The 23,473-nt window shown below is 42.4% G+C and overlaps 1 protein-coding gene across 1 annotated transcript in view; it reads right to left on the bottom strand.

Annotated features, from left to right (window-relative positions):
- FHAD1 (forkhead associated phosphopeptide binding domain 1) overlaps positions 1-22,467 on the bottom strand; it is a 190,767-nt gene extending 168,300 nt beyond the window's left edge. Inside the window, exons 1-2 of the mRNA XM_044668682.1 lie at positions 22,365-22,467; positions 13,031-13,137 (exon numbers count right to left, since the gene is read on the bottom strand). Of these exons, the coding sequence (XP_044524617.1) occupies positions 13,031-13,137; positions 22,365-22,467 (210 nt within the window). The remainder of the gene's footprint in view (positions 1-13,030; positions 13,138-22,364) is intronic.
- Between the last annotated feature and the right edge of the window lie 1,006 nt (positions 22,468-23,473).

Raw genomic sequence — 23,473 nt, 5'->3', positions numbered from 1 at the left:
GCCTGGGCAAATGTGTGAAGGAAAAATTCTTATCCCTCTGTTTTACAAAACTATCAGCGTCTCCTGGAGTTTCCTGCTGGGTTGGAGGTCTCTCTGTTGATTCTCTATGTGCTAACCTTGGTTTGAGTCTGTTAAGTCTGATGCCTCTTCAAAGCTAGCTTAGCTAATGCCACAAGGCTACGCTAGTGATCCCATTTTCTAGGCTACGACTGTTCTTTCCACACATCTATATGACTACAGTTGGGATTGCCCCATCAGTCACTGAGAAAATGTCTTATGGCACAGGCAGCTGGGTGGCTCAGTGGATAGAGAGTCAGATCTGGAGACAGGAGGTGCTGGGTTCAAATCTGATCTCAGATACTTTCTAGCTGTTGTGAATCTGGGCAAGTCACTTAACCCCAATTGCCCAGCGGTAGCTCTTCTGTCTTGGAACCTATATTTAGTATGGATTCTAAGAGAGAAGATGAGGGTTTTTAAAAAAATTAAAAAAAAATGCTCCATAGTCCTTTGAGGCAGTCTGACTTCATATGATGTCTTTTCCACTGATGAGTCTCCCCACTAGATAAAACTGCCCAGAACTTGACTTATCTACTAATGAGATGATAGAGGACAGCCAGGACTTATTAAGGAAGTGAATAAAGCATCTGTAATACCATTATAAAAAGCTGCTTCATTCAGAAATAGGCTGAATTATAAATTATTTCAAATGTAAGGCCTGATCATTGACTTTCTCTTCCTTAGTTTTCCTATGGAATCAGCCACCAAGTGCTATCGGTTTCATTTTGGCCAGGTCCTTTATATCCAGGGAATTCTAGCCAGCTCAAAGGTGTTTGTAAGACCAAATTGTTAAATTTTCAGTGTAGACATTTACACCTGGGATATTGGCCCATTTGCTACAAATCAGGACTTGATTTATTGTTTGTCTACACTTAAGAAAATGATGGAGAAGGGGGTAGCTGGGTGGTTCAGTGGATTGAGAGTCAGACCCAGAGACGGGAGGTCCTAGATTCAAATCTGACCTCAGACACTTCCTAGCTGTGTGACCCTGGGCAAGTCACTTAACCCCCATTGCTTAGTGATTCTAAGACGGAAGGTAAGGGTTTAAAAGAAAGAAAGAAAGTGATGGAGAAAATGGCAACAATGCAGATTAAACTTAAAAGTATGTCAAGCTGTCTATTTTCAGAAAACCAGATGTCCCACATTTAACTAGCACATTATTGCAGGTATCCATCCCCTCCTGTCTAAGTTCCACTAACATCTCCCTAGTGCAGGTTTTAATCACCATCTTCCTATTGCAATAACCTCCCAATTGGCCTTCTTTCCCCCCTCCAACCTAATTCCAAATCCACTGCTAGAAATAATAAACAAATAAATAAATAGATAAAATAAACAATTATTAAGTGTCTACACTATGTAAAGCAATAGATATAAAAAAAAAATCCCTGCCCTCAAGGAGCCTACAATCTAATGTTGGAGATGATATGCAAATAAATATGCAAAGCAAACTATGTACAGGATAAAAAAGGGAAGAATTAACAGAGGGAAGGAACTAGAAGTAAGGGGCTGGCAAATACTTCCCATAAGAGATGGGATTTTAGGAATAATTTTAGTATAATTTTCTTACACCACGGATCTGATCACCTCATTTCTCTGCTCAACAATGTTCAGCGGCGGCTTCCTATTGCCTCCTGATTAACATTCAAACTGTTTTGCCTGCTATTTAAGCAGCTCTACAATCTACCTCTCCCTAATGAGGAATATTAAAGTTGAATTGAAATCTTTCTATATGAAACCCTTCTTAAACCTCAGGTTTTGAAGGTCAGCTGGCTGCCAAACGAAAGTGATTTCCTCCCAGGACTCAAGACATCTCTCTCTGGGCTTCTTTTGTTAAAAGGCAGGGAAGAGACCTGCTTCTGCTTTATGTGAAAACAAGAACTCTCCTTGGAAAGGGAAGGTGGCCAGCTCTGGCTATTGAACTTCGATGGCTCAGGCTTCCCTTCAAGAGGAAGGAAAACTTGTCGTGGCCTCTTTCATGTATGAATGAAGACCCATCTCCCTTGTGATGAAGTAATGAAGGAGGAGCTGAGGTCTCTAAGTCCACCTTCTCTTTTGAGGCATCCAGGAATGGGAATTGTCTGGGGAGGTCCTAAGGTCAAGCTGTCTGGCCAATGAGAAAGAAGACACAACTCCCTTTATAAGCAAGAGGCAGGACTGATGACTTCCTCAGTCTTTTTTTTTTTTTTAATGGAAGAAGCCTGGAGAAAAGGTCCATTCTTTGTTCATGGGAATAGTATATCCCCCATTAATAAACGATGTTATCTTGGAGAAATGATTTCATATTCTTTAGTGGTTAAAATCTAATCTCTACACTACCTTTCCAGGATTATCTCATTTTGCGCCTCTCCGTGCACTGTCTTCTATAGCCAAACTGAATTATTCTCTGTTCTCTGTACATCATTCTATACTTTCCAACTTTATACCTTTGCTCAAATTATTCTGGATGCCTAGAATGCCTCTCCCCCTTTGCTAAATTCCTCCCCATCCTATAAAGCCCAACCTAAATGGCCCCTCTTTCAGGAAGCATTCCCTGATCCCTTCTTAGCAATACTCTTATCCTTCAGAGTTCCCAAAGCAATTTGCATCTTACTATTGTCCAGATGATATAATCTTCTGTATTATAGTTACCCCCCCCCCTTATATGGATGTCTCATCTCCCTGAGTTTAGGGGCTGACGCAAAAAATCGAGATGATCACACCTCAGGGGCATGTCTAGTGGATGGACAAAGTGGTATGGAGGGATTTGTTGTTGTTTAGTCTGACTGTTCAGGAACTTATTCAGCATTTTCTTGGCAAAGATTCTGGAGTGGTTTGTTATTGTCCTTTTCTAGTTCATTTTATGGATGAGAAAACTGAGGCTTTAAGTGACTTACCTAGAGTCATATAGCTAGTAAGTGTCTAAGGCAGGATTTTAACTCAGAAAGAGGAGTTTTCCTGACTTTAAGCCTGGTACTCCATGCATTGTGGTGGAGGAAAGAGCACTACACTTAGGTGTCAATTCAAATCAAGGAATATAATATTAATTGTGAGGTCTGTTATGGTGAAAATTGCGCTTTCTGGAATCAGAGGACCTGGGTTCAAATTCTACCTCCGAAGTGTATTCCCCGTGTGCCCTCAGGTAAGTTCTAGCTTGGTGTCAAACCAGACTATGAAAACTTCAAAAACCAACCAACCAACCAACCAACCTCTTGCTTTCTGACTTGTTAACAACTATAAAACAAAAAGCCAAGGGCTGGGCAAACAGTGTTTCCCCGGGGCACAAAGCTAGGGAGTGTCTAAGGCCAGATTTGAACCAAGGTCCTCCTGACTCCAGACCCCTGTGCCATCTAGTCGCCCCTTATTAAAACTTTTTTTTGCCTATACATTCTTCTTGTTCCATTCTTCCCTGGGGACTTCTCTACCAGGCTCCAGAAGTTCTTCATCCCAAGGGGTTCACTCCAGCCCTAGAACTCAATCTTTGGATGGCCTCTCCCTCTTGAAGACCTCTGAGAACTTCCATTTAAAGAAGCTGACAAAGCTAGCAGCATCTTCATTCTTCTCCAGGCTACGCTCTGAACTTTCTTTGCCATGCCTTCCCCTGTGCTACTACATTTGCCCTCCACCCTCTTCAGCTTCCATTAGTGTTCTCTTTCCACATCAGAATATAAGCTCACTGAGGGCAGGAACTAGTCTTTTTTCCTGCTTGTATTTATTTGTACTACCAAGTTCTTAGCTTAGGCAGTTAGGTGGCCTAGAAGTCAAGAAGACTTAAATTCAGATCTGATCTCAGACATTACTTGTGTAATCCTGGCTAAATTACTTAACCTCTCTCTGCCTCAGTTTCCTTAATTATAAAAGGGGGTTAATAATAGCCCCTCCCCAAGTTCTTAGCTTAGGCAGTTAGGTGGCCTAGAAGTCAAGAAGACAAATTTAGATCTGATCTCAGACACTAGCTGTGTGATCCTGGCTAAATTACTTAACCTCTCTCTGCCTCAGTTTCCTTAATTATAAAATGGGGTTAATAAAATAACCTTCCCTACCCCCAGGTTGTTATAAAGATCAAATGAAATAATATTTATAAAGAGTCAGCACAGTGCTTGGCATATAGTTGGCATTTAATAAATACTTCTTGACTGACTCTGATAGTAAAAAACCATTTTGAGCATGCTCCTTTACTACATGTCTATTTATGGATTTACAAAATGTGCATGTGTATTACTGGACTACTTGTTGTATACGTTTAAAAATCTACACAGAAAATAGAAATTTGAAAAGGATGAGATACATCTAAAGTGGCATTTGATCCTAGAGGCAATGAATAGGGAGCCAGTGGAGTTTACTAAGTAGGACAGTGACATGATCAGAACTGTGTTTTAGGAAGATCACTCTGGCAGCTGAGGGGAGGCTGGATTATAGTGAGGAGAGACTTGAGGCAGGGTGGGGTGGAGGGAATGCCATTAGAAGACTATTGCAGGGTGGGGGGCAGCTGGATGGCTCAGTGGATTGAGAGCCAGGCCTAGAGACAGGAGGTCCTAGGTTTGAATCTGTCCTCAGACATTTCCTAGCTGTGTGACCCTGGGCAAGTCACTTAACCCCCATTGCCTAGCCCTGTAACAAATAAAATTAATATAGAAGGATATATCTAAAAGATATTAGGGTTTAAAATTTAAAAAAAAAAGAAGACTATTGCAGGAGCAGCTGGGTAGCTCAGTGGATTGAGAACTAGGACTAGAGATGGGAGGTCCTGGGTTCAAATCTGGCCTCAGACACTTCCCAGCTGTGTGACCCTGGGCAAGTACTTGACCCCCATTGCCTATCCTTACCACTCTTCTGCCTTGGAACCAACACACAGTATTGACTCCAAGATGGAAAGTGAGGGCTAAAAAGGAAAAAAAAAAAAAAAAAAAAAGAAGACTATTTCAATAGTCCTAACAAGAGGGTAATGAGGGTAGGGACTAGAGTGTGAGCAGAGGGAAGGTGATTGATGAAAGAGATGTGCAGCAAAGGGATTAAGGAGATGGGACTCTGGATTTAGGGGGTAAGCAAGAAGGAGGAGTCTATAATGACACCAAGGCGGTGAACGGTAGTGACTAGAAGGAGGATGGGTGGTATCCTTAGTAGACCCAGGGAAGTTCAGAAGAAGGGAGAGGGAGGGAGTTTGAGCTGTGTCCCTGCTGCGTATGCCAGTGACAATGAACCTTTTATAGACTGAGTGCCAAAACTGCAACCCTCACATGCTGCATGTGAACCCCCAGCCTTACCCCAGGCACAGGAGGGAGGAGGAAGTGCTCCTATTGAGTTGCCGGGCAGAGGCGTAGGTGATGAGAGAAACATCCTCAGGTGTGCACAGAGAGGGGGAAGTTATGGCATATACGCCATAGATTTGCCAACACGGTTATATACTTTTTAGAAATTAAAATCGCAGTAGAAGTCTCCCAAGGTTTTGAAGAACCACCACATTTTAATAGCACCTACTGTGTGCTAGGGGCAATGAGGTGGCTTCAGTGGATTGAACACCAGGCTTGGAGGTCCTAGGTTAAAATATGACCTCAGACACCTCCTAGTTGTGTGATCCTGGGGCAAGTCTTCCCATGAACTGCTTTATTAACATTTTTCTCCATCACTTTCTTAAGTTTATGTGAACCAAAAAAACCCCCAAAAATCAAACACCTCCAAAAAATCAAACCCTGATTTATAGCATTTGCCAATTTCTAAGATGTAAATGCTCACACAGAAAATTTAGCAATCAGCTTTAGTGAGCCTCCGGCACACCTGAGCAGGTTCCTAACTGTCCCTGAAAGAAAAGTCCTAATTAAAGACATGCCCAAATACAACCCCTTTCCTCCGAGAAGATGCTTCTTGCCCAAGTGGAAAAGATTACTCCCCAACTCCGGTCATCTAGCATTTGGTCTTCATTTTATGAACTCAATAAATTTCCATTTGTATTCTGTTTATCTGGATTCATATCTCATCACAATGATTAGACTGAAAACCCTTTGAAGTTTAGCATGATTATTTGTGGAAAGAATGAATGAGGGGGCAGCTGCGTGGCTCAGTGGATGGAGAGTCAGGCCTAGAGATGGGAGGTCCTAGGTTCAAACCCGGCCTCAGCCACTTCCCAGCTGTGTGACCCTGGACAAGTCACTTGACCCCCATTGCCTACCCTTACCACTCTTCTGCCTTGGAACCAATACACAGTATTGACTCCAAGATGGAAGGTAATAAAGGTTTAAAAAAGAAAAAGAAAGAAAGAAAGAATGAATACAGGATAACAGGCAGAATGATGTCATGAAAAGAATTCAGGCTCTGATTTGGAATCTGGAAAGAACCCTGCTTCTGACATTTACTGGCATTAGAGCCTCAATTTCCTTACCTGTAAAATGGAAGTAATAATATTGCTTATAACCTCCTACAAAGATTGTTTTGAGGAGCTGATGAGATAATGGTAGGCAAAGTGTTTCGTAAGCCTTAAGTTTCTCCATAAATGCCAGTTATTATTTTGATAATAATAATCATATGCAGATCCAGTGTGGCTGATCTTGGAGTCAGAAAGTCCTAAGCTCCAATCTTGCTTCTCATACTTACCAGCCAAATGACTGTGGCTAAGTCATTTCATTTTTATGAGCCTCATATTTTTCATCTGTAAAATGAAGGCAGTTGGATTTCATGCCTACTGAGAAGTGCCTCCTTAGCCTTTTATACAGTATGACATGATAGAAAGTATATTGTAGGGAGGGAGACACAAGCTCAATGCCTTAATGGATAGAAAGCCAGCCCTTGAGATAAGAGGTCCCAGGTTCAAATCCGGCCTCAGACACTTCCTAGCTATGTGACCCTGGGCAAGTCACTCAACCCCAATTGCCCAGTCCTTACTACTCTCCTTCTGCCTTGCAACCAATACTTAGTATTGATTCTAAGACAGAAGATAAGGATTTAAAAAAATAACAAATATATGACATCTATTTATATAATATAAATAAATAGAAAATAGAAGAAAATAAATGATATAAATATAAAATAATAAACAATTTTGAAATAAACTTTAAAATAATGAGGTTGACTAGATGGCCTCCAACTCTATGATTCAATAAATAAATTATAGTTGGATTGCAATCTGTGTAGGAGGACAAAAAGTTAATGTCAGATGGGTGGGGGGAGTGCGGGGGGTGAAGGGGAAAATAGGAGCATGAAACATGTAACCATGTTAAAAATGATTATTAATAAATGTTAAAAAAAAAAAGTTAATGTCAGGTCAAGTCCACAAGCATTCATAAAGGACCTTCGCCTTCCCACTGGGCAGTGTTCTAAGGGCTGGAGATATAAGGAAAGGCCAAAAAACACTTCCCAAAGCCAAACCAAACTTATAGTTTCTGATTGTGGAGAGCTACGTATAAACAAGACATAGATACAAACAAAGATAAGCTGGAGATAATCAACAGAGGGAAAACCACCAGCAATAAGAAGGATGGAGGGGGTTGGGCATAGAGGGGAAAGGGGCAGAGGACTGAGAGCTAGGCCCAGAGATGGGAGATCCTGGGTTCAAATGTGGCCTCGGACACTTCTTGGCTGTGTGACCCTGGGCAAGTCATTTGACCCCCCTCCCTCCTCATTGCCTAGCCTTTACCATCCTTCTGTCTTCCAACCAGTACATAGTATTGATTCTAAGACAGAAGGCAAGGGTTTAAAAAGAAAAAAAAAGACGAATCAGAAGTGGGCTTCTTCTGCACTAATACATCAGCTGGTTCAGTTCCTTCTCTTCCTGAGTCTGCCCTGGAGAGGCAAAGACACCAACGCACCGGTCCCTGCTCTCAGGGAGCTTATCTTCCATCAGGGGAGACAAGCAGAGAGCGTGTACTGAGATCTTAGGAGAGGTCCCTTTCACTTGGCTCTTCTTATACCAACGGGAGAACCGTGATGTAAACACAGCTTCTCATTTGCCAAACAAACCTCCTGCTGTCGTGAATAGCATTTCCTTTTGCCAATTCATCCCCACTTCAGGAAAAGATCTGTCCTAGGATGGGTCTGTGAGGCCATTAATAGTCTTTTCGGAAGACATTGGAAAAGAAGAACTCTGTCTCTGAGAGGAAGAGGGCCATATCACATCTACCACCATCTGCTTCTTCCCCAAAATGGAAACTGACTTTAAAAAATGTCAGTGTTTTTGTGGTTGGTGCTGGTCCCCCGCTTTCCATTCTAAGACTGAGAGGCTCCATCATCTATGTTGTCTTACCTTCTTGCGTGCTAAGAATGAATCTCAATTTCTGATGTTTAGTAAAAAAGATTTCCCTATTAGCTGCCATTTCAAAACATCTCATTAGCATCCCTAGGTGGCTGCCACAATCTTGAAAGCCCCTGAGACTTTTCCTCTGTCACCGTCTCCTAAGCTACGAGAATAACTGATCTTTATTTTTCAAGAAGGGCATGGCTCCCCATCCTGGCCTAGAAGCTGCCACCTGCTATGAAAAGGAGAAAAGAGGAAAAACTGCCCCTGTATTTTTTTAACAGAACAATTAAAATAAAAATTTTAATTAAAACAATTGTTTTTTTATTTGGAATAATGCCATTGTCTCTTTAATCAATTCTTGTTGTGGGACCCTGTAGGATAGTGATGGCAAACCCATGGCACAGGTTGCCAAGGATGGCATGCAGATCACTCTCTGTGGGCATGTGCACTGCTCCCCTAGCCCCTTCTCCCCCCCAGTTCATTACTAGAAAGGCAGAGGGACTTGAGCAGAACCGTTCCCTTCCCCTTTTCCACTGTGCCAGATGACATTTTTTCCCATCACCCCACCCTCTGCCCAGCAGCCCAATGGGAGTGCTTCCTCCCTTCCTTGTCTGGGTTAAGGGGGGATAGGGGTGAGGTGGGGGTGGGGATGGGGCCCGGCACTCCATCTCTAAAAGGTTCCCCATCACTGCTCCAGGAGGTCAGGTAGCCTTTGATGGAAGCCTTTTTAATACTTTAGTAACTGGTAATAATAGAGGTGGTCAGAGAGTCCCAGAGTCAGGAGCACCAAAGTTCAAAATCTGCTTCCAACAAGAGTTGGACATAGTCAACCCTTGACAACACTCTAAGAGATACCCAACAGACCAGCTGCAGGTCTGCAGTGACTGAGCAAGTTTCCAACTCCAGAATTCCCTACACCAGTGAATTAATAAATTTGTGCTCTCCAACCTCCCCAAATGAAGAAAGTGATGGGCAGCTGCCTGGCTCAGTATATTGAAAGCCAGGCCTAAATATGGGAGGTCCTGGGTTCAAATCTGGTCTCAGACACTTCCTAGCTGTGTGTCCCTGGGCAAGTCATTTAACCCCAACTGCTTAGCCCTTACTGCTTGGAACCAATATGCAGTATTGATTCTAACATGGAAGGTAAGGGTTAAAAAAAATGAAGTCTCATGGTGTAATTATTATTATATTACACTGTAATAGAATGAAAAATAGACTTAAGGGTCATAAAATCTGGGTCCAAGTCCTTTCTCTTACAAGTTGTGGGACCTTGATCAAGGTCAAATCCATTTGAGTCTTTTCTTTATCTGTAAAATGGGTTTTGTTACATTACATTATATTTTGTTATATTATATTACATTATATCATATTGTATTATCTATTCAGTTGTTTCAGTCATGTCCAGCTCTTCATGACCCCATTTGGGGTTTTCTTGGCAAAGATACTGCCGTGGTTGGCCATTTCCTTCTCCAGCTCATTTGACAGATGAGAAAAGCGAGGCAACAGTGTGAAATCATTTTTCCCAGGATCACACAGCTTGTCAGTGTCTGAGGCTAAATCTGAACTCAGATCTTCCTGACTTCAGGCCCAGCACTCTATCCACCTAGCTACCCCTATACTATATTACATCATGTCATGTAATATATTATAGTACATTGTATCAGATAGAGCATCATATATCTTCTTACATGTACTATAGTATATATTAATATTATAACAATTTTTATTAATTAATATCAATTGTGATAGATCTTATATTTTACATACCTGCCTAGATATCTAACATTTATAAAGTACTTTAAGACTTACAAAACTCTTAACAAATATTGTGTCTCATTCGATCCTCACAACAACCCTGGGAGGTAGGTGCTATCATTTCCCCCATTTTACAGATGAGAAAACAGAGTAGGAGAGGTAGAATCACCTGGCCAGCTACTAAGTGTCTGGGGGTAAGTTTTGAATTCAGATCTTCCACCTAGTTGGCTAATAATCTTTGCACTCCAGCCTCCTAGGCTGTTGTGAGAAAAATATTTGGAAGGCTTTCGAAGGTGCCATTGGCACGTGAGCCAGTCTAATTAAAACAAGACAAGCCTGTCCTGCACAGTCACAAATTCCAGTCGGTAAGGAATACCTCCCCTCTCCCTGATGGGCTGTGCAGATAGTGGATAATGGAGCCTCAGAAAGAAGAGAAAGCCAGGAAGAGCCATTAGAGCCAAGCAAATGAATGGCAGGCATTGTTGTCTCGAGAAGGACACTGGATCTGGGGTCAAAGAATCTGGGCTCAAGTCTCAAATCTGTCTTTTACTTGCTATGGCACCTTGGACAGGTCACCTCCCCTTTCTGGGCCTCAGTTTCCTTATCTGAAAAATGAGGTTGGGTTAGATGACTTCTAGGGTCTTGTCTAGCTTTGATTATTCCACGATTCTATGACTCATGCTGTCATGCACATTGTATAAAGAAGATTTCATCCTCTGTGATTCTTTCCTTTTTCTTTGAATCTTCATGGTTTCACTGAACTCTTTTCCTTGTTCACTTTTTTCTTTGACTTTCTTTAGAAAATGAGTCTATTGGGGGCAGCTGAGTAGCTCAGTGGATTGAGAGCCAGGCTTAGAGACAGGAGGTCCTGGGTTCAAATCTGAAATCAGACACTTCCCAGCTGTGTGACCCTGGGTAAGTCACTTAACCCCCATTGATTAGCCCTTACCACTCTTCTGCCTTGGAGCCAATACACAGTATTGTATTATAGTATATTGTATATAGTGTGTGTGTGTGTGTGTGTGTGTGTGTGTGTGTGTGTGTGTGTGTGTNTATTGTATATTGTGTGTGTGTGTGTGTGTGTGTGTGTGTGTGTGTGTGTGTGTGTGTAGTATATATAGGCTCCAAGACGGAAGGTAAGGGTTTAAAAACAAAAAAAAAAGAAAGAAAGAAAGAAAGAAAGAAAGAAAGAAAGAAAGAAAGAAAGGAAGAAAATTCTATTAGCTGACTCAGTGGATTGAGAAGCAGGCCTAGAGACAGGAGGGTTTGGGTTCAAATCTGAACTTGGATACTTCCTAGTTGGGTGACCCCAATAAGTCACTTAACCCCAATTGCCTAGCCTTTACTGTTGTTCTACCTTCGAACTGATCATTAGTATCAGTTCAAAGACAGAAAGGTAAGAGTTAAAAAATGTAACTGGGAAATATTTAACAACAACAACAAAAAATAATAAAGTGTCAAAAACTTTCAGGAGTTCAAATCTGGCCTCAGATACTTCTTAGCTATGTGTGACCCTAGACAATCACTTAACCCCAAAAGCCTAGCCCTGATCACTCTTCCACCTTGGAACCGATACTTGTATCTATTCTAAGGCAGAAGGTGAGGGTTTTAAAAAAAATCTCTGTCAGATTGCTTACCCTCTTAGGGAGTGGGAAAAGGAGGGAGAGTAGGCAGGAGGGAGAAAATGGGGAACTTATAATTTTTTTTAAAAGAATTTTAAAGGGGCAGCTGGGTAGCTCAGTGGATTGAGAGCCAGGCCTAGAGACGGGAGGTCCTAGGTTCAAATCTGACCTCAGCCACTTCCCAGCTGTGTGACCCTGGGCAAGTCACTTGACCCCCATTGCCTACCCTTTACTACTCTTCCACCTATAAGTCAATACACAGAAGTTAAGGGTTTAAAATAAAAAAAAAGTTAGAATTGGTTTTTTACATGTAATTGAGGAAAAAATAAAATACTTTAAAAAATGATTCTGACATGATAACACATGTATAACCCAGATCGACTTGCTTGCCAGCTCCAGGAGGGGGGAGGGAAGGGAGCATGTATAACTTTTGGAAAACTTATAAGGAAATTTGTTATTACATGTAATTGGTGAAAAATAAAATAAAAATTTAAAAAATAAGCTGAGGCATAACGGAAGGAGGTCTAAACTTGGAAAAAGGATGATGGGAATTCTAGCCCTGTCTTTGGCCTGTGTTGGCCACATGACCCTGAATGAGTCAACTTCTCGGGGCTCCAGGCAACTCTCTAAGACTGAAAGGTACAGGAGAGTAGCCCATCTGCACTGCCCAAGGGTGGCCATTCATGGCATGAGTGTTGAATTCAGGGTCAGAGAAGTTAATACTTGAAACCCTCATTCCCCAACCCCGCCGGACCTTGTCCAAGTCCTTTACTGTCTCACACTCTGCCTCTGCTGCCTCTTCTATGAAAATGAGGAAATTTGAGCAGATGCCCTCTAACGTCTCCTCCCGTTTTAAGTCAGGAGAACTTGAGATCTCCATGGTGAGTATCAAAGACCTAAATCTTCTCCCCCGTTTTCCTCTGGCTCATGCTCAATGGACATTTCACTAAAGCAATGGGAGCCAACCACATGGCCTGCCAGTGAGGAATAAAGTCTGGGTCCCCACTGGCCAGTCTATCCACCTCAATCAGGAAAAAGGCAAATGTTCTGAGACACAGTTAAATTCAGGAATTAATTAGTAGTTCAGAGGGGGTGAGGGGGCAGCTAGGTAGCTCAGTGGATTGAGAGTCAGGCCTAGAGACGGGAGGGGTCCTGGGTTCAAATCTGGTCTGAGACACTTCCCAGCTATGTGACCCTGGACAAGTCACTTGACTCCCCTTGCCTAGCCCTTACCACTCTTCTGCCTTGGAGCCAATACACAGTATTGATTCTAAGATGGAAGGTGAGGGCTTAAAAAAAAAAAAAAAGGAGGGGATGCTATTCCTAAAGGAAATGATCTTCGGGATTCTATACTACATAGAAACATTTTGGGGGGGGGGTGTGAGAATCTTACCTTTAAAACAAGGTCTGAATTTTCATGCCTTCCAATGGTTGTATATTTTCTCAGGAAAATAAAGCCTTCAGAGCACTTTAAAAAAGCTTTCATTCTTGATGTTCTCCCTAGAAGATTTTCATCAAAAAATTAATTTAGTTAGGAAAGTGCAGACTTGAAATGATTCAGTGGCGTCCAGTGTTTGGGCTAACTAGAATCTATCAACATGGTAATATTTACAGAGACCAGAGAAGAGCATTTGTTGAAGTTAGCAAAGAAGAGGGCGCCTATGACTCAACTGAGTTATAATCGGATTCTTGCGATAGTATGACGTAGGGCAGAAGTATTCAAAGTGTGGTCTGTGGAATCCTGGGGGCCCCCCCTCCCCACTGCTACCCGACCCCCGCAAGGTGCTTTCAGGGGGCCTGAGAGGTCAAAGCTATTTTCATAATAATACCAAGACATTATTTGCCTGTTCGAATCCTCCTCCCTTTTCCAGCCACCTAACTGTGTGAGATCAGATTTTCCTCTCCTACTTCACCCCAAACAACATATCACAAGAGTCTGAATGCAGAAACAGGTTGGAGAATCCAGACGTTTCCTAGTAATCCAGGCATTAATGAAATCGATCAATCAGTCAATCAAACATTTATTTAAGTTTTGTGCCAGACACTGTACTATGCTATCAGAATACAAAATGGGGCAAAAGAGAGTCACTGCCCTTAAGGTGCGTACAATCTGATGGAGGTAACAAATTTATGTAATTTATGAATTTGTAGATATAATATGAGTTTAAAAATAATACATTATATATGAATTTATAGATATAATATGAGTTTATATATATTATATATGAATTTATAGATATAATATGAGTTTAAAAATAATACATTATATATGAATTTATAGATATAATATGAGTTTATATATTATATATGAATTTATAGATATAATATGAGTTTATATATTATATATTATATATGAATTTATAGATAGGAGTTTATATATAATATATGAATTTATAGATATAATATGAGTTTATATATAATATATTGTATATGAATTTATATATAATATGAGTTTATATATTTATATATAAAGTATATCATATATGAATTTATATATGATATATGATATATGAACATATATATAACAAATTTATATATTTTTATATAATGAATATATTATATAACATGTGTGTATGACATATATATTATATAAAATATAATACATATTATATAATGTATATACACATCAAGAGCATGCAATACACTAGCTAAATAAGAGATAATTAACATAGGAAAGACACTAGAAATATAGAGAAGACTTCCTGAAAAAGTGGGGGTGATGCAAGGGATAGATCATTGGGCTTAGAATCAGGAGGACTTATCTTCATGAGTTCAAATCTGGCCTCAGATACTTGCTAGCTGTGTGACCCTAGGAAAGTCACTTAACCTTGTTGGCCTCAGTTTCCTCATCTATAAAATGAGCTGGAAAAGGAAATGGCCAACCACTCCAGGATCTTTGCCATGAAAACACCAAATAGGGTCGCAGGGAGTTGGCTAGCACTGAACAACAACAACAAAAGGAACCCAGGGAGACCAAGAAGCTGAGATAAGGGAAGGGGGGAGCATTCCAGCTAGAGAAAACGTCTGTGGCTGAGAGATAGTGTCCCATTTGTGGAACAGCCTGGAGGCCACTGTCACTGGGTTTGGATCTAAGAAGCCTGGGAAGACCGGAGGGATCTGGGTTTTGAAGGGCTCTGAATGATAAGCAGAGGATTTCGTATTTGATTCTGGAGGCAACAGGAAGCTACTAGAATTGACTAACTTGGGGATGACATGATCAGACTTGAGTTTTAGAAAAATCCCTTTAGTGGCTGAATGGAGGAGAGATCGAATAGGGGGAGAGGCTTGGGGCAGGTAGACCCATCGGCAGGCTATTGCAATAGTCCAGAGGGAAGGTGATGAGGGTCTGCACTAGAGTAGTGACAGGTATCAGAAGAGAGAAGGAGGCCCATTAGGGAGATGCTGCAAAGATGAAAGTATTGGACATCATGGTGGGAGGGTCTTGGCTGGGGATAGAGGGTGGGATGGGGAGAGTCCAGTATAACTCCTAGATTGTAAACCTGGGGGAGGGGGGGAACTCTGTCTCCTCTCCAGTGACAGGGAAGATAGGGGGAGGGTTTAGGGGAAAGATAATGAATTCCATTTTGGACATGTTGCATTTAATAAATCTACTGGATAAATCTGGCCTCAGACACTTCCTAGCTGGGTGACCCTGGGCAAGTCACTTTACCCCCATTGCCTAGTCCTTATCACTCTTCTGTCTTGGAACCAACAAACAGCAAGATTCTAAGACAAAAGGTAAGGGTTTCAAAAAACAAAATCAAATCCTAATGACCCACTTTATGGTAACAGTAGCTAGAATCCAGTAGCCTGGTCGTATTCATTGAGCATTTCAGGGCCAAACAGCTTCATTTTCCCAGTCGCTTGCCTTAATTTTCCAAGATGCTTTGTTCAGAGCTATTTGGTCTTATTGAACTCTCTCCCTTAGAATGTTCTTAAGCTCAAATTTCCCCCATTCTAGGGCTTTTCAAACTATGTACTGAAATTCTTATTTTAATTGAAAAAGCCCAAGGATGCTGGTTTTTGCAAGTCAGGAGACCTGGGTTGGAATCCCCATTGTGTAATTGCCTTGCTTTATGTCGATGAGATTCCAGCCTTTCTAAGCTTTGATTTCCTCACCTGTAAAATGGGGTGAACCTTAGCTGCACTTGCTGTCAGGAGAGTGCTTTGTAACTCTCCTAGTGGTACCTAAGGGGAGGCTGTTATGGCCATTTATCTTTCTTTGGATCAAATTTCGTTGCCCTCTCTCTCCTCTTTAGCCTATCGTGGTGGTCCATTTGTCCTCAGATGTACCCAAGGCCTATACTAGCTCGATTGCAGTTCTCAGAATCTTAGGACTAAGTTTCTGTATCTTTGGAAAGTCTGAAATGGCTTTCTTTGGTCCTTAAGACTAAATGATGGGGGGGAGGCAGCTGGGTAGCTCAGCGAACTGAGAGTCAGGCTTAGAGACGGGAGGTCCTGGGTTCAAATCCGGCCTCAGACACTTCCCAGCTGGGTGACCCTGGGCAAGTCACTTGACCCCCATTGCCCACCCTTACCACTCTTCCACCCAGGAGTCAATACACAGAAGTTAAGTTAAAAAAAAAGACTAAATGATGGTCAGGATGATACCCCAGACTAGAAATCCAGGTGAGAGAAAGAGGGAAACATTAGCTAGCCAGGATCAAAGCAAAAGAGGCAGAGTCCAGCATCATAGATTATCTTTCTCCTCTGTAGTGTCCTCTGAAGTGCCCATTGAAATCAACCCTAAAGTTTTGCTTCAGAAACAAACCAGGTTTCCATTTCTCCAGGGCAAATCCTAGACCCCTAGATTTTCTGAGAAACCAGTAACCCCGTGTGGTTTCCCCACTTTGATCATCCCAGTGAAAGAGAAACATAGTTATGTAGTGGGCTGGGGACAGGGTCAGTGGATGAACATTTGGAGCCTGCCTCTGCCATATACTACCTAAGGGAAGATAGACAACTGCTGCTTCAACTTCATCATGGAAAAGAGGAAAGAGGGGCACATTTAAAGATAACGTACTCGATACATATTACCGAGGTGACCTTGGACAACACAAATAAGAACCAGCCTTTCTATACTGCTTCGAGGTTTGCAAGCACATCAGGATGATCCCATTTGATCCTTACAACAACCCTGGGAAAGCAGGCACTATTATTATTATTATTCCCATTTTCAAATGAGAACATTGAGGCAAGACAGAAGGCTAATGAATTGCCAAGGACAAGCAGTTGATAAATGTCTAAAGCTGGATTTAAACTCAAGTCTTCCTAACTCCAGGACCAGCATTCTATCTTTTTTTAAAAAACAGCAAACAATTGGGGAATGGCTGAACAAATTGTGGTATATGCTGGTGATGGAATACTATTGTGCTCAAAGGAATAATAAACTGGAGGAACTCCATGTGAACTGGAAAGACCTCCAGGAATTGATGCAGAGTGAAAGGAGCAGAGCCAGAAGAACATTGTACACAGAGACAGATACACTGTGGTAAAATAGAATGTAATGGACTTCTGTACTAACAGCAATGCAATGACCCAGGACAATTCTGAGGGATTTATGGTAAAGACGCTACCCACATTCAGAGGAAGGACTACAGGAGTGGAAACAGAAGAACAACAACTGCTTGAACACATGGGTTGAGGCAGACATGATTGCGGATGTAGACTCGAAACTACCACACAAATGCAACTATCAACAATTTGGAAATAGGTCTTGATCAATGACACATGTTAAAACCAGTGGAAATACACATCTGCCATGGGGGAGAGGGAGAAGTTGGGGGGGGGGGAGGTGTGTGAAGGGGAAAGTAAGAGCATGAATTATGTAACCATGTTAACTTTTCAAAAAAATAAATATTAATAAATGTTTAAAAAAAACAGCAGAGTTAAGTGACTTGTCCAGGATCACACAGCTAGTAAGTGTCTGAAGCCAGGTTTGACTTGCATTCTATTTATTGCATTTATTGCACCATGCAGTAGTCAAGGGATCTGGTTTCAAATCCCAGAAAATCCTTTCCTTTCTCTAGGCTCAATCTCTCTCTCTCTCTCTCTCCCCCTTCATATATATGTAGGTATGTATATGTACATATGTATGTGTATATATATCATAGAAGAGAGAGTTGGACTAAATTTTCTATAGCTCCCTTCTGATTCTAAATCTATGATCTGTGGTTTATAATTCCAGTGTATTAGCAACTCTCTATCACTTTAGAATATCACTTTATCCATTAGAATCTCTATTAGACTTGGAGTCAGAGGACCAGGGTTCAAACAAGTCAAGACATTATCCCATGATATCATTGGTCCTCTTCAAAAATGAAGGACAAACAGCAGTTAGATTATAACACTTAATACTGTACCTGGAACAGAGTAGGTCCTCAATAAATTTCAATTGAGTGACTCTGTCCCTTGTGACACTGGGCAAGTCATTGGGCCTCAATTTCCTTGTCTGTAAAATGGAGGTGTTGGACTAGATGGTCCCTGAGGTCCCTTTTAGCTCTAGATCTGTGACCCGATAAAGACAGTGGTGAGTTCATGTGTTTGGGGGAAGAGGTTCCCCACCTTAACAAAAAATATATAGAGAGAGATTTTGGTAAACAAACAAATCATCACAAAAGCATCCTTTCCCTTCCCCCAAAACTAGCTGGAAGAAGAAAGTCGCCCTTGTAGATGTCTACACTGGTTCAGTCTAGAGAGATTATAAAGGGAGGAAAGGTTTGCATTCTATTTTTCAAGCTGGGAAATATCGTTAGGAAGGATTCTAACATTCTTCTCTAGGCTCCAACTCCTACCAAAGAAGAAATTGAGGACCATGTCCAAAGCCTCTGGCGTAGAGATCCCATTTGAAAGCATGAGCACACACCCCTAGGAGGTCAAGGACAAAAAGGCAGTTCCCCCCAACACCTGGGGTATACCAAATGGTTACTTTTTGTGGTAGGAAAGAAGAACAGGACACAAAGTTTGGACTGGACGATGGCTAAACCAGTTACGGTAGGTTAACACAATGCAAGATTATTGAGCTATAAGAAATGATGACTATGACGGATACATGAAGCAACACGCACAAAGGAGGAACGATAAATATGATGCCTTCAGCAATGTCAGGGGAAGGATAACAACAACTAACCAATACAATTTAAAGGTTGTGAAACCATAATGAACACAACTTGGCTTTAAGGAAGGGATAAAAAAATCCACTGCCAAGCCTTATTTGCAGAAGTGATGGATGATGAACACTATAGACATAGAATAGCTGACTTGGTTGGTGAACCGATTGGGTTTGCTAAACTGCTTTTTTTTTCTGTCTCTTTTAGTTTTTTTTTTATATAAAGATGGCTTTCTGGTAGGGAGAAGAGGGAAAGAAATATCAGGTAGTGTATGTAGGTGATGGAAAAATAAATGTCATCAATAAAATTTAATCGTGTTAAATTAAATTAAAAGTGTCTGGATGCAAGGTTGGGGAATTTTTTTTTCTTTAAGAAAAACCTAAGGAAATGTTTGGAGTATTAAAAACAAGCACAAAACCAACACATTCTAGAGACTGTTTGCCAGAGTGCCATCCCTTAGAACAAAGAATAAGAAAAAGGAAGAAAGGAAGAGAGAAACTGTATGCTTTGTGATGGATTCTAGTAAATATAAAATACAGAAATGGCAGTCAAATAATAGACAACAAGCCCTCTTTGAGTGCAGAAACTGTGTTATCCTTGTATCTCCCTTTGCCTAGCTCACTCTTCTGCCCATGATGGCATTAAATAATTGTTTGGGGAAGGAAGCAAAGAAGGGAGAAGACATCTAGGTTCACTTCCTTCCCTATTCTCCTTAAATCTCAAGTGATTTATTCCAAGGCTTATTTTTAATCTGCTAGAGTGGCAGTGGGGTATGGTGGGGAAAACCAATAGATTTAAGAGTCAGAGAATCATAGACTGAATCAGAGATTCAAGACTGGAAGAGGGGGGCAGCTGGATGACTCAGATGATTGAGAGTCAGGCCTAGAGATGGGAGGTCCTGGGTTCAAATCTGGTGTCAGACACTTCCCAGTTGTGTGACCCTGGACAAGTCACTTGACCCCCCCCCCCATTGCCTAGCCCTTACCACTCTTCTGCCTTAGAACCAATACACAGTATTGACTCCAAGATGGAAGGTAAAGGTTTAAAAAAAAAAAAAAAGACTGGAAGGGACCTTTGTGTTATTGGCCAGTTCTCTCATTGAATTGATGAGGAAACAGGCTAAGACAGAAGTGTTTCCCTCCCATCTGCAATATATATTATCCGTATGACATTAGTTAACCTCAACTCTTAATCTCCCTGGGCCTCAATTTCCTTAATTGTAAAATGAGAGTTTTGATGCTGAGGTGGTGGCATAGTGGAACAGAGTGCTGTGCCTGGAGTCAGAAAGATCTGAGTTCAAATGTGACCTCAGATACTTACTACTAGCTGTGTGACCCTGGGCAAGTCACTTAACCCTGTTGGCCTCAGTTTCTTCATCTGTCATATAAGCTGGAGAAGGAAATGGCAAAGCCCTCCAGTATCTTTACTTAGAAACCCCCTAAGGGTCTCAAAGAATTGGATGTGACTGGAAACAACTAAATCACAACAACTCGAGGACCTTATGTGGCCTCTCCCCAAAGAAAAATCACTTTGTAAGAGCCTTAGAAATGTGAGTTATCCACATTATTTGCATTAAGCAATAGCCTACCTCAAAACACTGGGAAAGAGAGCGCAGAAGATAAATATCGTTTGCCAGTTTTCACCTAAAGACAACAAACCGAAATAGCTTTTCTAGGAATCCTCTTTGAGACCCTCTGGCCCACCTGCTATGCCAAGTCAAGTGAATGCACTCATTTTAGACTTGCCCAGAAGGGGACTAAAGAGGGGCGATTTCACTTCCAAACAGAGGTAAGCCTGTTTTCAAGAAAGAATGAAAGGAAAGGAAAATAGAGTTATTTAACCACAGATTGAGTGTGAATGTAAACATCTCAGAATCTGAAGTCCCAGAATCCTATCGAGGACACAACGCAAACTTCACCCCGTCTCCCTCCCCTGGGCACTGTACCTGGCTGCAGCAGCCAGGCGCTTGGCAGTAAATGTTTGCTAATGTCAATCAGCATTCCAAGGTAGCAAATATTTACTAAACATACATTATATGCAGGGCAACAGGTGATGTAAGAATGGAAAGAGGGCCAGCTTTGCCCTCTGGAAGACCTGAGTTCAAGCTCTGCCTCTAACTCATAAAGCTGGGTGAGCATGGACAATGCCCTGCAGGTAACTCTCTAATATTATAAATCCCAGAAGAGTTGCTGAGTTTTATCACTGGAGGCTAATAGAAATTAGCCTACCAGTCATCTAGGCCAATGCCCCCATTTTACAGATGAGAAAACTGAGGCCCAGGGAGGGTAAATTCCTTGCCTAATTAGCAAGGGGGTAGAGTTGGGATTTTGAACCCAGGACCCCTGTTTATATAAATCCAACATTTTCCCCAGTAAGCAAAGATTTTTTTTTTTTTTAGGTCCAGGATCCTAATCATTCTCTCTGCCCACCACACATATACCCTCCCAACCTGGGCACTCTATTAGGTGTTGGGGACATAAAAATGGAAAATGACATAATCCTTACTCTCAAGAAGCGTTAGAGTCTAACACAACTACCAGGTTTATCCGGACTATATCTTGTTTATAGTTGGTTTCATTTCATCCCCTCCATTAGACTGGGAGCTCCTTGAGGGCAGGGACTCCTTTTTTAATTTTTTAAAACCCTTACCTTCCACTTTAGAATCCATAGTATATATTGATTCCAAGGCAGAAGAGTGGTCAGGGCTAGGCAATGGGGTTAAGTGACTTGCCCAGGGTCACACAGCTAGGAAGTGTCTGAAGTCAGATTTGAACCTAGGACCTCCCGTCTCTAGGCCTGGCTCTCTCAATCCACTGAGCCACCCAGCTGCCCCTAGGTACTATCTTTTGCCTTTCCTTGTAATCCCAAGTGCTCTAGCCCAATGCCCGGCACAGAGTAGGTGCTTAATAAATATTGGCTATTTACTTATTGTTTCCTTCATTAGAATGTGAAATTCATAAGGGAAGGGAAGGTGGTTGTAGCTCGGTTCCTATCCCCAGTGACGGGCACACAGCAGGTGTTTAATAAATGAAATAATATATAATTATATCCTTAATTAAAGTATATATAAATAAGAATATATTTATAGAAATATCATATGTTATACTTATATAATATAAAACATATCTTATAATGATATCGATTATGTATAATAAATTAATTATTAAACCCAGTGTTTAACAAATATAAGTTATTTACTTATTGTCTCCTAGAATGTGACCTTCCTAAGGGAAGGGAAAGCGGTTCTGGCTTTCTTTGCATCTCCAGGGCTTAGCCCAGTGCCTGGCACACAGTAGGAGCTTAAGAAATATTTATTGGTTGACTATGATAGTATGAAAGGCGAGAACGAATGAATGAACAAATACTGTTGAGAATGGGACGGATGGGGAAACACGTGTCCAGTTTGGCCAGAGGCTGAGATTCCCGCCCATCCGAGGCGGCTTGCAGGAGCCAAGAAGGGAGGAAGGTGGTACTGGAGATGGGGATGGCTGGGCGTCCTACGTGCGTCCGGAGGAGCCCAGACCCGGTTGGACGCGGCCCTTCCCTTGACCAGATGGGGTGACCGCCACCTCCCGTGCCCCTTCCTGCCCTGCTTCCCCCCGTCAGTCCTCTACTCACAGGACTGGAGGAGGCGCCCCGCCGGGGGGCGTCGCGGAGATCTAGAGGCAGGTGGCCAGCTGGGAACCCCGCGCGCTGCTGTCCTGTGTACGCCAGTCTCCATGGCAACCGGCGCAGGTCTGGCCAGTCCTGGCTCCGGCAGGAAGAAGGGAGGGAGTGGAGCCTCAGCCGGGAACTTCGCCACTTTCATGGTGAGACCCGGGCTTGCCCCTAGCCCTGTGCCCAGGGCCCTCCTCCAGTATCTGGATCGGGGGCAGGGAAAGGACCAGCCCCAGCTCTGGACAGTGGGAAGAGTTCTCGACTTCGGTGAGAGGAGCTGGGTTCGAATTATAACCCCAGCCACTAATTTGCTGGGTGACCTTGGCCGAATCCGTAGCCTCTCTGAGTCTCAAGGGTCGTCATCTGTAAAAGGAAAGACTAAACGAGTCCTCCTATCCTTAAGCTTAGATCCGACGATGCTAGGCAGGTGCGGGGGGGATGGGAATCGCCAGACTTCACAGCAGAGCAGGCTTTCCCACCTCCCTCACTACTCGAGCCCCTAAACCTGCGTCCGGCCGCCCCGCGGCTCCTCCCCCCAGCTCGGCTCTCTCCTGGGCCGTGGGCATGCCCCGGCCTCATCCCCTGAGCCGCCTCCGCTCCCGGCGCCTGCTCCGACTCAGTTCTGGGATTTCAGGCTTCCCAGGTGCTTTCTAAACAAAACATGTTTTACCCAGTGCAACCCAGGAGACAAACACACTTCTCCCACGGACTCCAAGGAGGGGGCCAAAGGCGGGCAGCCCGGCCACCCATGGTCCCTGGCTAAGATAATGACAGCCACCTTTCCTGCGAGGCAGGCAGTGTGAGAATTTCAAGCCTTCTTTTACAAATGAAGAAACTGAGGCTCAGGGCTTACTGACCCAGTGGAAATGACTTACTCAGGCACAATTCCATTCAGATATTGAGAAAGCGCCCTTCCCCCTCCCCCAGGATCAGGGGGCCATAGATTTAGAGCCAGAAGGTGGATCATCTCCAGCCAGGCTCCCTTCATTTTTCAGAAAAAGAAACCGAGACCCACAAAGGCAAAATAATTTGTCCAACGTAACATAGGTAGTAAATTTGAACTCAGGTCT

This window comes from Gracilinanus agilis, chromosome 3 (genome assembly GCF_016433145.1).
Source record: "Gracilinanus agilis isolate LMUSP501 chromosome 3, AgileGrace, whole genome shotgun sequence".
Taxonomy (NCBI): domain Eukaryota; kingdom Metazoa; phylum Chordata; class Mammalia; order Didelphimorphia; family Didelphidae; genus Gracilinanus; species Gracilinanus agilis.
The sequence above is the reverse complement of the archived record's forward strand: the minus strand, read 5'-3'. Positions and strand labels throughout refer to the sequence as shown.